General features: G+C 35.9%; 1 protein-coding gene across 1 annotated transcript in view; it reads left to right on the top strand.

The window, feature by feature from the left end:
* Positions 1-18,494, top strand: part of LOC150091099 (uncharacterized) — a 502,417-nt gene that overhangs the window by 118,104 nt on the left and 365,819 nt on the right. Inside the window, exon 4 of the mRNA XM_090383197.1 lies at positions 7,723-7,992. Coding sequence (XP_090239323.1) covers positions 7,723-7,992 — 270 coding nt within the window. The remainder of the gene's footprint in view (positions 1-7,722; positions 7,993-18,494) is intronic.

Genomic DNA, 18,494 nt, shown 5'->3' with positions numbered 1-18,494 from the left:
TAATCAATTTCAAACTGGATTCGATGACTGGAAAAATGTACATCCAAGAATCACGACACATGAAAAGATCAAAGCATTTCACTTCTGTATCTAATATGGTGCAATTCCAGAAGTCTACCCAGATTGACACAAAATTGCAAATCAAGAAGGAAAAAGCAACGAAATACTTTTAAAATCAAGTTTTAAGAAGAGTAGTTGCACTAATAAAATTTTTGGCAGAAAGAGGTATAGCTTTTCATGGTGATAATGAGCAACACAATTCTCAACAACTTCCTCGGGTGTGTTGATCTTTTATCTGAATTTGATTCTTTCTAAAAGAGAATATAAGAAAATGCAGAAATCCAGGAATTGGAAATGTTTTGTACCTGTCTTTAACCACATATGAAGAATTTATCAATTTATTAGGGTCAAAAGTGTTGGTACACATCACATCGGAAATTAAAGAAGCCAAATATTACGGCATCTGCATAATTCAACTCCTGATATGTCACACAGATCAGTTATTGGTCATTATTCGTTATGTATCAAAAAATGACGAAGTACATGTTTCTTGATGTTTGTTCCTATTGAAAAGCATGATGTAAAATATCTTTTTGACACTGTAGCAGGCGCCTCTGTAGCCAGGTGGGAAGGAGCAGCAGTGCATAGCACACGCTTCTTGATTAGACCAGGGTTCGAGCCCGTCACCACCAAATATGGAGGATGCGGAAAGGTTAGGGAATGACCACCGCATATCCCGGAGCAATATGGCCTTAGTTGCTAATGCTCCTAAAAACCAAACAACAAACAAAACAAACAGACACTGTAGCATCTGTTCTTGATAAATGTGGAAAGTTGCAGCTGTCAATCATATGACAACACTGCCAATATGAGTGGGATGTATTCTGGAGTCCAAGCCAGATTCAAGGAAGTCAACAAAATAGCAGTATGGGTTCCATGTGCTTCACAAAGTCTTAATTTAGTAGGGACTTATTTTATCTGCAGAAAGCTGTTTAGCTGCCGTTAATTTTTTCGGCATTTACAGTTGCTCTACACATTCTTTGCAGCCTCACCACAAAGATGGTCTACATTGACTACGATGGAGAATACAATCTCGGTCAAAAATGTATCAGACACAAGATAGTCATCACGTTACGATGCTGCGAGATCATTTAAAAAACAGTAAAATTCGTGCAGCAAATTCGTGATATGAAGGTTTGGCAGAGGTTAGATAAATTTGGCAGATGTTCTGAGAAGTGACAATTGGAGTTTAACATTGCAAGATACTACATGTCTGTAGTGTTAAACCCAGAATAAAATTTTGATTCTCTGCTATCCTGAGTGTGGTACTACACTCGGGATAGTAGAGAATGAAAAAGACCTGGGAATCAATCAATCATGCAGTCAGAATGGAGTTCTCTGAGCGTTACAAAAAAAGGCTACTAGCACAGATCATGAGGTTTTGTCAGTGATATGTAGTTCTTTTGCCAGTGCAGATAAGGAGGTGATTATCTCATTGTATAAGAAAATGGTTAGGTCACATCTTGAGTCCTGCATACAGTACTGTGGTGCGGAAGCCTCATTTTAGGAAGGATCTGGATCTGCTAGAACAGGTGAGGGAAGAGCCACGATATTAGCGTAACAGGGTGCTTTTTACTAGGAAAGGCTTCATTTCTGCGGGTTGCAACATCTGGAGACTAGGAACCTGCAAGGAGATCCATTTGAGGGCTTAAAGCTTTGAATGGATTGAGTATGATCAATCCGTTACTATTGAATATGATGGCATTCTGCTTCTTCCACAGAATACACATATGATGGGGTGTAAAATTCAAATTGAGAAAGAATAGATGTGTAGAAATGGGGCATCAGCCTGAAGCTGATTGTTGGACCCCCCCCTTTTTTTTTTTAACCATCTGAGGTAGAAGTGGGTAGTTTGAATAAATTCAAGGAAGAACTAGACACCGTTAAAAGGGATGGACAGGTGATATGGTAGGCAACAATCTCACGAATGGTGATGAGATATATATATATTCCTATAATGACCTAACATATACTACATATTTTAAGTACAAGTACCTATCATTGTATTTAAAAAATAGTTAATATATTTGCTTGTAGAGTTTATTTTTTGAGGCCTATGGCCTTTACCTCAAATATAAAAATGGTCTCTGCTTTCCACCTTGAAAGTGATCCATATCTGAAAATAAGGCTGGGAAACACTGATCTATGAGGTTCTTTTCACTGTAATGATAATTTGGTTGCAATACACAGAGGTATTCCTCAAAATAGCCAGCTTTCTGCATTGCTTTTTTTTCTATTATTTTTGCTCCATTTTTGCAAAATAATTGGAATTGCATATGATTTGGATTTTCTTTTGTCAAATGTGTGGTGAGCACCATTCGAAGATTTCTTCTTTCAATGCTCATATCCAAAAAACGTTTCTCTAATTTGATGAGTTTTCTAATATTAAAAATGGCAAGAGCTTTTTAATATTAGGTTAGTAACTAGCAGTCATCGGGCTATAATTAAAGTCATTTTGACAAGTTATCTTAGTTGTTTTCAATATGGAGATTAATCTGGTATTATGCAAATATATGATATTTAGCCTTTCTTGAAATCCTGTTGTTCATGTGTTGGTGAGCAAGTGCTTGCCCGCTGGCTGGAAGTTCAGTTTTTGAGGATTGGCTTGGACTCTAGGTAGGATTTCAAGGAACAATTTAGTTTGATGAGAGGAATGAACCTGAAAGCTTATTGAAATTTTAAACTCAACATGGTGAAGGTAATGGATTTATTTTATTTTTTTAAAATTGGTTTGCTAACATGTGCTACATTTCTTGCACATATAATCATAGATATATAATAATATCACATACTCTATTTAAATAGTTAAAATCTAAAGTCAAGTGAAGCTCTCGAAGCTTATAGCATATACTTAGTAATTTTGAGGGAGTCAGTCACAGAGTGCAGTGAACCATTAAGGTCAACAATGGGGGCATCATGGGACTCAGAAAAGAGTCCTTTGGATTGGAGAAGTGTTAACACATTGGCAATACATAAGGTAACTACACACCAGTCAGTCTGATTTCAGCAGCTGGGAAAACCTTGGATGCAATGATTAAGAAGATTAGAAGTGGAACTCTAAAGGGCATATGACATGGTTTTGTTAAGTAAAAAGCATGTTAAACAAACTGTTATGTTGATACAGTTACTCACTCATTAACTGGATAATTTTGATAGTTTGTGGATTTCGGCATTTGACTAACAGAGTCTTAATGATTGAGGTGTATAAGGGTTTGAATGGTTTGAGCAGGCTCAATGCTGATGGGATTCTCCCTCTTGCTCAGATTACAAACCATAGGGGACATAAACTCAGATTGAGGAAAGACAGTTGTAGAATAGATGTTCTTAGCTTAATTTTTCAGCACTCTTCTCATAGTAATCCGCTTAGTTGGTGGAAAGTTTCCACATACATAGTGGAAACATGTTATGAGATTCTAATAACTTACGGGGATTATAAATTAAAAAACTAAGTTATAGGCTTTAAAAATTTTGCTAAGAAAGGAAAGTGCCCCTTCCATTCTATGGTTGTCTAATTAAAATAAATTAAATGAAGAAAGATAAAAGCTAATAGCCGCATACGAGTGACTTTCGAAATTGTCTTCGGTTAGCTATAGTGGGGATGGAAGAGCACCCATAACTTAGTTTTTAAATTTACAATCCCCGTAAGTTATTAGAATCTCATAACCACTATGTATGTGGTAAAACTTTCCACCAACTAAGTGGGTTACTATGAGGTGAGTGCTAAAAAATTAAGCTAAGCTATACCTACGATCTAGTCATTACATCACAGCACATAAGGACTCCTTAAAATATCAAGAGAATAGATGTGCTGAAATTTGCCTTTAGCTAGTGGGTAGTTGGTTGCTGGAACAAACTTCCATGTGTCGTTGTGGAAGTCAACAGCTTAAATAAATTCAAGGAAGAGCTGGACAAACTTTTTAAGCGAATGGATGGGTAAAATGGGAAGGGTTTTTTTTTTTTTTTTGCTGATGCTGTATAAGCTTGGTTTTGTCATCATATGCCAATGCCAATGCTAATATTATTAAGTTAGAGTTGGACTCACAGGCAAGATTATAAGATGTATTGCAGGGCAGGAGGAAGAAGGTTGTAATTAATGGATATTCTTCGAACTGGTGCAACAGCAGAAGTGGAGTCCCCCAAGAATCAGTTTTGACCACTGTTGTTTCTGATTTTCATAAATGACATCAATGAGAGGGCAGAGAGCATGATGTAAAAATTTGCAGATGTAAATCTTGGGTGAGTGGTTAATAATGTGTCAAGCAGTGCTCTTCAGGATGATTTGGACAGGCTTGAAGGATGTTCAGAAAAGTGGCAATGTTTTAATGCATCAAAATGCAAGATTTTACACTTTCCCCAAGTGTAAATAGCAAATTCAAAATAACGTATACACTTGGTGGGTTGAGTTAAACACAGTAAAAGAAAGGGATCTATGATTCGGCCAGATATGAAGTTCTCTAAGCACTGTAGACATGTAGCCAGGAAATCCTATGGGCCATTATGGGTTCTTCTGGTTTAATGATGATTTATTGAACAGTGATCTATGGAGATAGGGAGGTCATAATCCCACTGTATAAGGAAGTTGTAAGACTGCACTTGGAATAGTGTCCAAGCGCAGTCCTTATGAAGACCTCATATTAAAAAAAATATATAAAAAAATAAATGAAAAGACTGAACTTACTGAAAGGATCCAGAGACAGGCAACCCGCATGGTCAGTTGTGCAAAGGGTGACTAGGTGACTATATAAAGAAAGACTTTGATTACACATGTTACAGAGCTTGGCAACCAGGAACCTTAGAGGAGACCTGATTGAGGTCTTTGAGGCACTGGGAGGTTATAGTAAAATGAATGAAGATGAAATTTTCACTTTATTATAAATGATTCCAGAAATAGCAGCAATAAATTGAAATTATAGTGAAAAGAGGATTTATTTATTTTTATTAATGAAAACCCCAATAGACCCTATAGTACTTAGTACCATGTGTGGGTTGAAGGTTGAGAAGATAAGGCAATGGTCAGGCCACACCTTGAGTACTGTATGCAGGTCTGGAGGCCTCATTTTAAGAAGGATATAGAGCTGTTGGAATGAGTACAGAGAAGGGCAAAGGCTTAAGTTTTGCAAATTACAGTGTCAGGAGACTAGGCACCTGCGAGGTGATCTGATTGAGGTGTATAAAGCCTTGAATGGTTTGAACATGCTCATTGCTGATGGGATTCTTCCTCTTGCTCAGAATAATTGCCTGAGAGGGCATAAATTCAAATTGAGGAAAGACGATGTAGGATAGATGTGTGGAAGTTTGCCTTTAGCCAACAGGTGGTTGATTGCTGGAACAAACATCCATCTGTCATTGTAGAAGTTGATAGCTTAAATAGATTCAAGGCAGAACGAGACAAACATTTGGAGCAAGTGGATGGGTGAAATGAGAAGGTTGTGTCTTTTTTTTTTTTTTTTTTTGGCTGATGCTATATAAGCTTGCTTTCTTGCATCATGTGCCTTTGCTAATGCTAATAAAGGAAGATCATTGTTGACACTAGACTCAAATTTTTGTAGATTGTAATTTTTGGAAAATACATCTGAAGAGGGGGGTTGTTCCAGAAGTTCTATGAGTTACAAGTAGGACAGTAAATGGATGTTGACTGGTTATGGCATATGTTCAGACTGGTGTGGAAGAGAGAGAGAGACGGCGGCTGGAATTATAGAAACCAATTCTGAAGATCAGTGCCATGGAAGTATTTGTAGAAAAAGCATGCAGCAGAAACAGAATATCTACGAGAAAGAGTGGAGAGACATAGTAAGAGATGAATCATTAATTAATCTAACAGCCCTCTTTTGAATGGAGTCTAGAAGCCTAGGAGAGGTTATGGGGCACTGTCTCAGATGTGGAAACAGTATTCCCTGTTTAGATGGATTTGAGATTTGTACAGTGTGAGAAGCTGTTCTGAAGAAAAGTAATCTTGAGAGCAAAAGAATAAACCTAATTTTTTTAGATGTAGAGGAAGCAGTATTAGTGATGTACAGTACTTATGCCAAGAGAAAGATAGAGTGATGCAAATTAACCAACTCCAGTGAATGTGCATACCATGAAGGTATCACAATAGTATCTTACATTACAAAAAAAAAAAAAAGGCCAGAATATTATTTTGACATGTAGTGTGCATGTGCATCATGGAGGTAAAATTGATGCTTCAGAAAGACAAGGAGAAAATCTACAAACCGACACATTTTGCAATTTTACAAATGGGGGTAGGGGGTTTGAACGAGTTGAATGATGTGTGTTACATATGATATCAGCTGGAATACTGTTCGTTGGTTCATGGTGATTTTTCCCCTCTTTTCTTTGATAATGAATTTAGCAGGCATCAATTTGTACATTCTTGGTAATAATACACATGCAATTGATAACAAGTGAAGAAGGCTATTCATAAGAAAAATAAAAATGATTACGATAAAAAATGGGCACACGAAGCAAAGTATTGCCATTACTTTTTTTTTATTTCAGTAATGCAGAATTTTCATATAATGAATATCAGAAGAATTTTTGGAAAAAAAGGATATGAATGATTTCATGTTTGTAAAATTTCTTATTATTCTTCCTTTCAAATATGTTAGTTTCAAATTAATATATTTCAAAGGAAAAATAAATGTTTCATAAATATTAGCTTAATTTGTTTTGTTGGAATAATGCAACATAATGAAGTAATGAAGTTTCATGCAGTTAATTGACTAGAAAATTGAATTTGGCAGAAATTAATTGTTTTGTTTTTCTGTTACCAACTTTATACTTAAGTTTTCGTAAAATTTAAGTATAATTAATAAACTGATGAGCATTTTTAGTTTCCAAAAAAACATTTGGAAAATTTTGTTTATTGACTGAATTTTATTTCTTCTTTTTTTTTTTTTTAATTAAAGGAATAAAATTAATAAGCATGCAACTTACTGGTGTTAGATCAAACATTATTACACTTAAAGCATAATTCTAAAAACCGAATACCTTTTTTCTAAATATTAAATTTAAATCTGAGGCTTTTCAGGCAATGTAGTACCACATTGCCTTGTGTTATAAAATGGGGTGGTATTAGTGCTAGGTTAAAAACCATTTAAAATCAATAAGTAATTAGTATATTCCCAGCTTCCAATAACTTTTTTAAAAGTCTGTTGTCTTTGTCTTACTGGGAAAAAAAAAAAAAAAAAAAAAGAAGAGTTTTGCAGCTTAAGAAAAATTATAGGAGCTTTATCTTGTATTTTATTGTAATTAGCGTTTAGTAAACTTTATGTTTTGCTTTCATAACTTGCAATTAGGAAACCTCACTTAGGCCTTATAATAGGATTCAGGAAGAATCCAGAAATGTCACTAGATAACAATTTAGTGTTGATATTGTGCTTGTGAATGATATTAGTATCAATAGAAAACCTGTTTTTTGTTTTTTACACTTTTTTTCCCACTATTTTTATTTTTCCCTTTTTTTGTTTTTCTACATTGCTCTATGGTTTAGATTTGTCATCATGCCATTTTAAAGTATTATTCTTGTGTTGTCACAGTTTGAATATTTGTCTTTGTAATCCCTTGGCTTACTGTCAAAGGATTTGAACAACATTATGTAATTGGTGTGTTCAGTAAAGATTTTATTACTCTATATATATTATTCATTCTTCTTTTACATAGTAGTCAGAATGCCTTCAGTGGAGAGTTCTCAATCACATACCACTAGTGCAGTTATTGGCTCTACTGCTACAATCACAGTATCTCAATCTTCAATAGGCGGACCAGCTCGCCATGTTACTACTTCAGTGCATCCTGCTGTTACACTAAGTGCATCTGGAAATTTAAATTCAACTCCAATGGCATCTTTAATTAGAGGAACCCATCCTGTGCCACAAACGGGTCATATGATTCATGGAACCCATCAGCCATATTCTACTCATGTACCAAGAGGTAAGTTTCTTAAATTTACATCTTTAATTTTTATTTTTTGAAATTTGTTTTATGGTAGGTATACACAGAAAAATAAAGAAATTGGTTTCTCAGTTAATATCTTTGCAACAAGTAAATGAAATATTTGCTACATTGGTTATTTAACTTGTTTCCGTTTCAGTCAGCTTGCTGTTTTTTTTTCAAGAAAGAAGACCATATAATTTCATTCTCCATCTTCATAAGATATCATTTTAAAGAATTGCAAAAATGGTACTAAAATTCTAAAACCTTGAAACCTTGTTACAACTATCAATGACTTGCTGGCTGAAAGAAAATTTCCTACAATCAAATCTAAGCCTCAAGCCCTGTAGTTTGAATTTATGTCCCCAAGTTCTTCTGGAATCCTTTAGAACAGGGGTGGACAACTTTTTTCGTCAGCGGGCCGAATGAAATTTTCGCATCATGATGCAGGCTGGAATAGATTGAACGATTTAATAAAAAAAATCAGAACCTGAAAAATGTTATATTACTTGAATTACCAAATTATTAATGTATTTTTAAAAAAGTAAATACAATATTTAAATTTGTCAGAGCTCTATCTGTTTTGACAAAATTTTCAAAGTATTTTGTTGCTTACGCAAACCACATTTTAAATTTTCTGCTTCAATTTTCATTTGTTCCGGTGAAAATAGCTTATATTTTACGAAATGTTTTTTTTTGAAAACTGTCTTTTTAGATTATATTCTTTAAAAACGGAAATAGTTTCGTTACAAACCAAACAAACAGCTTTATAGTCTATATTTGCAATTAAATATCTGAATGTCCAATTATCATTGAAAATGCGGCATTCGGCATCAATTTTTCTTTTTTTTTTAATTGGCTCATTTTATGGGCTATAAATTATATTAAATTAAAAATTGTAATAATTAGAAAAGGCATAAAACATAAAATATCTCGCACCAATATTATTTTTTTCAATAAGCCGAACGTTTACGGCGAGTGTAGTCAGGTATGGATTTTCTATATTTATGCATTTACCGAGGGGGCCGGATTCAACATCGTCGCAGGCCGGATGTGGCCCGCGGGCCGACTGTTGCCCGCCCCTGCTTTAGAACATAGTGTATAGTGTTATTTGTAATGTGGCTGTGGGGGGGGTTCCCCAACTCTGTGTCAGACAGTATGATGAATACAAAACTCTGTGAAGGCCAGAATTATGTAGGTTAGTGAGTGTTCATGTAGTATTCATGTTGGTTGTGTTGTTCATCTGGCCTCTTAGTCTAGGGGCCTGTGTTTTCACACAAAAACCTCTAGTTTCTTTCTTTTGCAGCTCAGCAGTTGTAAGTTCTGTGAAGATATTCCAATTTACTTTTTTTATGTCATATCTTTTGATATCCGACAGGCATTGTTGGGCTGTTTGTAACTGTTTATTTAGTTTGAAAGTAATTGCTCTAATCTGATGTGGTCCAGGCTGGCTGGACATACCAGTCTGTAATTTTATAAGCTATTGAATTTGTAGCAACAGTGACATCAATCTCACTCTCCCATTTCTTTAGAACATTGAGAATTCCACCTTCATTCATTTTACTAATTCCTCTCAGAGCCTTATAAACCTCAGTCAGGTGACCTGATTGAAGTTTATATGGCTCTGTGTGGTGCCTGGTTGGCATGCTCTGTAGCCCACATAATTGGAGTCTTTCCTGATACGGTTATCCTTCTGCAGATCTCACAATTCAAGTTATCCGTCTTTGGACCCTTTCAAGAAGCTCAATGTCTTTTTTCAGATGGTCTCCATTCTTGAACATAGTGTTCCAAATGTGGTCTTACAATTGCCTTATACAGTGGGATTATGACCTCTACAGGATAGCATTCAATAAATCATCAACAGGACACCATGGGCTTTCCTGGCTGCTTGTTTATGCTGTTCAGAAAACTTCATATTTGCCCATATTGTAACTCCTAGATCCCTTTCCTCCTCCACTGTTTTTAATTCAACCCACCAAGTGTATAATTTATTTATGGGTTGTTGTTACCCAAGTGCTGACATCGAAGAATACATACAATAGGACTATAACAAAAGTGGCCTGATTTTACCTCTTTTCCAAATGAAGAAATCACAATGGTTTCATCATTTAGCAAAACAAAAAAAAAGAATTAGCATTCTGATTTCACCTTAACATAAACAATCTTGAACCTATGCAATTTTGACTGTGATAAAGTTAAATTTAATATGCACATAAAAAAAAAAATAAATAATAATAATAATGGAAAGGGAAACCAATACAGTTAAACAATATAAATGCAAAATGCAGTTTATTCCTTGCATCATATAAAATTTTAAGGCATATCATATTTAAAAAATGATATGCCTTCAAATTTTAAGGCATATCATATTTTTATGAACAAATATCATATCATATTTTATGAACAAATATTTTTACTTTGTGGTTTATATTTTATCATATCATTTATTTATTATTGATTTTCAATCAATGTTTCAGTAAAGTAAAGTAAAAATTAATACTTCTGTATGCTAGAAAATGCAGCAGAACTTATTCAAATAAGTAATGATTCTTTTAAAATAATTTTCACAAATATATTAGAATTAAATTTCAGTACAATGAAATATGTGCATCCCACCACCAAGGAGTTTTATATGATGTAATGGGATTGTGCCATACCATATTAAAATATCAGTATATGTAAATTATGCATTAAATGTCACTTCATAATGTGTATTCAAAAGTTTAAATTTAGTATACTATATATTGGAAAGTGCCAAAGCAAAATTTGTGCAACATATATAACATAATATGATTCCACTACTTTTTGTTTGCTCTGTATATATACACATAAGGTTTCTGCAGATGTAGAGGTTAATCTGTTGAAAACTATGCTTTAGTGCATTTATTTATTGCACCTTCTCCTGTAAGTTTGATTGCTGAAGTGGCTAGTTTTTTTTGTTAACCCCCAAACATGAGAGGTATTAGAACATGAAGTATTTTAGTACTGTGTATGGGGTGCTGAAGATTGAGAAAACAGAAGATATTTGTTCATGTTGAATTTGAATTTCTGTAGATGATAATTTTTGGGGAATACTTCTGGAGAAAGGTGGTTCTAAAAAAGCATGTTAAATAAAGAAGTGGCAAAGTTAGCTCTTTGGAGTTTGGAGTTGCAAAAGTATGCAGCAGTAACTGAACATGTGTGTATTAGAGAGTGGAAAGTATTTATAAGATAAAATTCATTAATTAACCTGACTGTCCTTTTTTGGATAGATTTTAGGAATTGGAGTAGTGCAAAAAGGAGAAGCAGGAGGATTACAAAGCATGACAGAGGTCCACTTGGGGCTTGTAATTATGTAGACTATGTAAGAGTTACTGTAAACACAAACAGGCAAACATTTACTTGTTTATATACTAATGCTAGGAATACAGTAAAAAAATGCAAGAAGTTTAAAGTATTGGTTAAATCATAAAATGCTGACATTATAATTATAACAGAAATATGATGGCACTTTAATGGGAGTCCAAAATGTGAATATGAAAATTATATTCACATCTTGTTGAAAGGACAAACACGGAGGGGGAAGAGTTATGTTTTTTAATTAAGAAGTACATTGTCTAAAAGAGTAAACTGGGAAAACAAAATTAAGAGTAGGAATCTCTTGGCGCCTCCGTGGCCAGGTGGGCAGGAGCAGCAGTGTGTAGCACATGCTTCTTGATTAGACCGGGATTCGAGCCCATGACCACCAAATACGGAGGATGCGGAAAGGTCAGGGAATGACCACTGCATATCCCCGGAGCAATATGGCCTTAGAAACAGAAAAATAGAAAGTTATAAATTGAATATTTTAGAATATTACAATTACCAATAATACAGGTAACCCTCGTATAACATGGTAGTTTGTTTCCTACTAAATCTCGTGTAATGCAAAACCTTGTTATACATGACTAAGAACCAGTACAAAAGGGAGGATTACATTTAAAAAGCTAACAAAAATACACCATTTTCTTTTTATAACTATCAGAAACTTAATTTTTATAGTAGTAATAACTTAATATTTTAACTTTATTTTTTATAATAGTAGTAACTTAAATAGTAATAACTGAATGAACATCTTACCTTACAAACTGTGATACATATATGTGACATAATGTACATTCATTTAATTTTCTTCTTCTTCATCACTGCTAAGCAGAATTTCTTCAGCATCTAGATTTTGCGTACCTTCTGCTCTCTTTAAAAGTCAAAACTGCACTCTTCGAAGTCACAATTATTTTTTATGGTCTCAAACAAGCGCAAATTAAATAGCACAGAGCCTAAGCCAGGGATCTCCCAACAAAATACAGTGGACCCCTGCTTTAAATGATACGTGAAAATCAGAAGAATATTTTCCAGTTAGCAAAATAAAAAAATAAATTTGTGCTTACATACATAGCTTAATTAATACGTACTGTAATATGTACATACTAATTAATATTTTTGTTCACTGACTTTTTTTTTTTTTTGTTGTAAAATTTGAAACAGTAAAAATGATAAGTAAATGAAACCGAACACTGCAAATTGCTTTTATTGTTTTATGGTAGTGACCTCCAGAAATGAGTTTTAGAAAAATATCAAGAAGGCAATAACAACTAGTGAGTCAACAGCAGGGATTCACAAAAAGGAATGGAAATGTTGAAAATTACATCTAACATAATAGCAGGGTTTTCCCAGCACAAAAGCTCAAAAATACCGTGTTATGCGAGATTTCCAGCAGTTCTCAAACCATGTTAGAGTGAAACCTTGTTGTAGAAGTACCATGTTGTGCGAGGATTGCCACAATTTATCAATCGTGTTAGAGCGAAACAGTGTTGTAGAAGTACTGTGTTATCAATCGTGTTAGAGTGAAACTGTGATGTTAGAAGTATTGGGTTATATGCCTGTATTACTATTACAATATCAGTATTATAATTACAATTTACAAATTATGGTTATTAAGTATTAAATTTTAAGTTACCATTACAATAGAAAACAGGAAATCTAAGATGATTACAAAGAGATTAAATTCTTACCTGCTGACAGACTCTTCTTGCCGATGCTCCCAGAAACCGGGTGTGCATACAGGCAAGAGGCCTGCCAACAGTTAATTTATAGGAGAGGGATTAACTCCATTAGCCAATAGGATAGTGCCAAAGTTTTTATCCCGGATCCGGAGTTCTTAGAAGCCTGGGGTGACATTGCTGCTCCCATACTCTTGACATCAATGTAGGTGAACAGCCTAATAAACTATAGTATTCATTTTCCATGATATAAGAGTGATTTTAATATAATGATAACATTAAAAGTGACTTTGTTTTTGGAAAGGTGATTATAATGGTCTCAGTTATTTTTAACTCTTCAGTGGGACTAAATGATGTAGTATAAAAAATATAAATTCCAAATGGGAAGTGTTCAGAGAGGCAATCTTAGAAACTATTACTCTGTTTATACCAGTTAAGAGATATTGTTCAAAATTTGGATATCAGGGGACACAAAAACATGTAGTAATTGTAAACCAGTCTGTAATGAAGTCACTAAGAGGGGTAGGCAGGTAAAGGCAGATTAGGAGAAATCTTTGGCTAAGAATGCAAAGAATTCTTTTTTATTATTTCTTTTATTTCTCAGTTCTATTAATAGTAGAAAGAAAGAGGGTTGAACCACATTGGTCTGCTGGATGTGAATGCATAACTGTTGAAGATCCTGTACTGATAAACTGAATAAATGTTTTGTATCTATATCCACACATGAAAAAGATTTTAGAGATGGAGTTAGCTGAGGTCTGTCTGATGCTGATTGGGAGTTAAATGAATTTTTAATAATGGGAAGTCAGGTGGAAGAGAAAGTGATACTGCTAAAAGTGAACAGAGTATTTGGGGCTGTTAGAATCTATGTGATTATATTAAAAGAAGCTACTACAAAAGAGTAGTTAAGACTTCAACAATAATAATGACGAAATTCAGGAAACATTTCTGCAGATGTGTATCTTCTATTTGCAGTAGTGGTTCAAAGGGTGAAGTAATAGTAATAGTAATTGTGGCTTGTGATGCAAGAAACCAAATGTATGTACTTAGGTAGCATCAGCCAAAAAAAAAAAAAAATTCACACAACCATTCCCTCTAAATGTTGGCCAGTTCCTCCTTAAATTTATTTAACCTATCAACTTCTACAACAACAGATGGAAGTTTGTTCCAGCAATTAACCACCCACTGGCTAAAGGCAAATTTCCGCACATCTATTCTACAGCTTTCCTCAATTTGAATTTATGCTCCCTTAGGTTCGTAATCTGAACAAGTGGAAGAATCCCATCAGAATTCAGCATGCACAACACATTCAAGGCCTTATGCACCTCAATCAGACCACCTCGCAGGTGCCTAGTCTCCAGCTGCTGCAATTTGCAGAACTTAAGCTTCTCTTGGTAAGAGGATCCCTTCATTCCCCTCACCAATCTTGTTGCCCTTCTCTGTACACGCTCAAGCAAATCTACATCCTTCCTAAAATGAGGCCTCCAGACCTGTACTCAGTACTCAAGGCATGGCATGACCATTGCCTTATACAGAGGGACAATCACCTCCTTTTCCCCTGCTAGCAAAATTCCTATATATCATTGACAAAACCCCATGACCTGCCCTGGCAGCCTGTCTGCATTGTCAGAAAACTTCATATCTGACTGTACAATTACTCCCAGGTCTTTTTAATTTTCTACCACCTTAAGTGTAGTACCACACAGCTGGTACATTTCTCTGGGGTTACTTCTACCCATATGCATTACTTTGTACTTGTCAAGGTTAAACTTCAGTTGCCACTTCTTAGCCCATCTGCCCAAATTATCTAGATCCTGTTGCAGTAGCACACTGCCATTACTGTCATTAACAACCTTGCCAACCTTTGTATCATCTGCGAACTTCGACACTAAGCTTGATATACCTTCATCAATATCATTGATAAATATACAAAACAACAGAGGACCCAACACCGAACCCTGTGGGACTCCACTAATAACATTAGTCCATGAAGAGCAGCACCCATTGATTACCACTCTCTGTCTTCTCCCACTTTACCATCCTTTTATCCATTGTAGCAACTAACCCTTAATACCATTCTGCTCCAATTTGTACAATAGTCTTCCATGCGCAACAGTGTCAAAAGCTTTCTTGAAATCCAAATATATGATATCAAAATTATTTTTTGCATCCAGTTCCTTTGTATCTGTAATTACTCGTGTCATCCTTCGATCCCCCTTTGTGAATTGGGGATACATTTGTACATCTCCAGTCCGTGGGGACCTCTCCTGAGTCCACGGATGCTCTCATAATTATGGCTAAGGGTTTGCTTAGTTGCTTTGCCGCCTCCATTAATATAACTGGATTGATCCCATCCACCCCAGGTGCCTTATGTTTAACTTCAACAATTTCTCCTCCACTTTGCTCTCAGTTATTGCAAAATCATTAAGCACCCTGCTACAATTTGATAACCTTCTGCCATTTTCAAACCTTAATAACTCCTCATGTGTGAATGTAGATGCAAAATACTCATTCAGTTTGTTTGCTATCTGAGCAGGATCATCAACAGTGGAACCATCGATATCAAGTGGACCAATCAGATTCATCCCCTTCCTTTTAGAGTTTATTTTTTTATTTTTTTTTTGTTAGTTGTTGGCGCATCAGCTTCTATGGCCATATTGCACCTTCCAAAGTTTTTGCATTTTACTGTGATCCAAGCCCGAGGCGGGAATCGAACCCGCGACCTTTGGGTTGCCAGGCAGGCACTTTACCTACCTGGCTAGTGCGGTCGGCTAGAGTTTATATAAGTAAAGAAATCCTTGCTGTTTTTCTTAGCATCTTTTGCCAAAGATTTCTCGTAATCTGCCTTCGCCTGCCTAACCTCCTTTGAGACCTGATTACAGACTAGCTTATATCTGCCATAAGCTTCTGAGTCACTTGATAATTTATATGCATCCCATGCATTTTTCTTCTCTGTCATGAGTCTCATTGATTCATTTGATAGCCAGTTAGGCCTAAACCTTGAACAATATTTCTTAATAGGTATAAAACTTTTAGTAGCTTCCATGATTAATTCCTTGAATGCTTCCCACTTAGAATTTACTGTTGGTAACATCGTCAGTTGATCCCACTGTACAGAATTTAAAAACTGTCTGAGACCACTGTACTCACCTTTATGGAAGCAAAAACCCTTTCCTTTACCCCTGACGGTAATTATATCTTTAAGTAAATCCCACATCAGTACCCTGTGATCACTGCCACCTAGTGGTTCCTTTATCTGCAAATTCTTAATACACAAATGATCACTGCTGATAACCAGATCAAGAGTATTACCCTCTCTGGTTGCCTCTCGAACATGCTACTGCAGAAAACAATCGTCCAATAAATCCAAAAAAAGTCTTACTAGTGTGTGAGTGACCAACCCACAAGTTCCAGTCAATATCTGGGAAGTTAAAATCCCCCTTTATAAGACATTCTGGTTTACTAGCCATCTCTATTTCTCTGTACAATTGTTCATTGTACTCATTCGAGTCATTAGGCCTATAACACACTCCTTCTCTTATTTTTGCTTTCGCAGTGCTTATGTCACACCAAACTGACTCAACAGTGCACTGTTCATCTATATCAACTGGATGCACTTCTTTTGATTTTATGATTTTCTTAATTAACAGCATAACACCTCCTCCCTTCCTATCCTGTCTATCCTTTCTGTACGCATTGTACTCCCCAAATTCCAGTTCTGCATTCCTTATATCTGTGTGACACCATGTCTCTGCTATCCCAACGGTATCCGCCTTTGATGTCTTGACCAGCACTTCAAATTCATCAAATTTATTTACTATTCTTCTAGCATTGGTATACATGCACCTATTCTTATTCTTAGTTACCCTAACACATCCCATATACCCACCTGTTTCACGATGACTGCCATCAGTCCCTGAAATCCCCAGCACCCCTCGCTCCAGGTCGCTACTTATTCTAATACAAGTTGTGCAAGAATCACCTTCACCTCTGCCTGCGGCTACTTTTAACCTTTTAGTCTGTGAATCCCCCCAAGCCAGCAGTTTTCCGACCCACCTAACACTGCCTCGATAGCATCAGCAAATATATATTCTTGCACCCTTTCTATTTAAGTGTATTCCATCCCTGTAGAAGCAGTCTCTCCTGTTAACAAGCACAGACCACGCTGAAAAATTCTACCCCTTGAACCTTGCACAATCTTTCCAGGGCCGAATTGATTGACAAGGCTCTCATCATGTATTCCCTCATATTATGTCTGGGCAGAATTGCAGACACTTCAAATTTAACCGTGACTCACGACTTTTTTGCAACATTGACCTGTGCTTGTTAAGTAAATCTGCAGATCTCCTACTCTTAATGTCATTGGTGCCAACGTGTACAACAGTATCACCTTTTGTGCCCTTAAAAGACGATTTATGCTTTACAACATCATAAACTTTTGCCCCTGGCAGACATACCCTGGTCCTGTTCCATCTATCCTTTTTACACTTGAAATGAAAAGGAATTGAAATGTTCCTCTCCATGGTAGGCAACAGATAAAGAATTACTCTCACCTACCATGGACTCCCTTTCCTCAGCTGACTTGTGATGCTTATTTTCTTCAATGGGGAAAGAATCGCCTACCTACCTACCTACCTACTCTGAATGTGCAACAACTACATGCTAGCCATATTCAAAACTATGCTGATTTCATGCCAATATATACTGATTGTTCCAAATCTCATTCAACTGTTGGAGCAGCAGCAGCAGCAACAGTAGTGTTTCCTCTCCACTATCATATCAGCTTCACTTCCACCTGAGTACAACAACTCTTCAGCATAACTATATGATAGCACTATATATTAATAACACTTTACCACATCACTTGTGCCTGCTGCTATTGTTAATCTGTCTGTGCATCCCCCAGACTTCCCAAGTTTTCCAACCCACCTAAGCAGAAAATATCAGCAAATATTCTTACACCCTTTTTATTTAAGAGTATCCTTTCCCTGTAGAAGCAATCTCCTGTTAACAAGCACAGACCACACTGAGAAAAATTCAACCCTACGAACAGTGCACAATCTCTCCAGGACTGAATTGATTGACAAGTCTCGTCACGTCTGGGCAGAATTGCAGGCACTTTCAAATTTAACCCTTGCAACTTTTTGCTTGCTTGCCCTGTGCTTATTAAGTAAATTTCCTACTGTTAATGTCTTTAGCGCCAGTGCTTCAACAGTATCACCTTTTGTGCTCTTAAAAGATGATATCTGCTCTACAGCATCATCAACTTTTGTCCTCTGGCAGAGACATACCCTGATCCTATTCCACCTATCCCTTTTTCACAATATATTTCCTGTTTCCCTGACAATAGAGTCACTGATAATAGCCACCTCTTTTGGGACCAGCACATTCTGCCTAGGGAGTTGGCACTGTTTTGCCTGATACGCAAATGCAAGCTCTGGTGTTGAGATGGGCAGCTGAGAGCTTGATAGGCACCCCAACATA

Source organism: Mastigoproctus giganteus, chromosome 1 (assembly GCF_048544385.1).
Source record: "Mastigoproctus giganteus isolate SK-2022 chromosome 1, ASM4854438v1, whole genome shotgun sequence".
NCBI classification, from domain to species: Eukaryota; Metazoa; Arthropoda; class Arachnida; order Uropygi; family Thelyphonidae; genus Mastigoproctus; species Mastigoproctus giganteus.
This window is presented reverse-complemented; position numbering and strand designations above follow the sequence as displayed.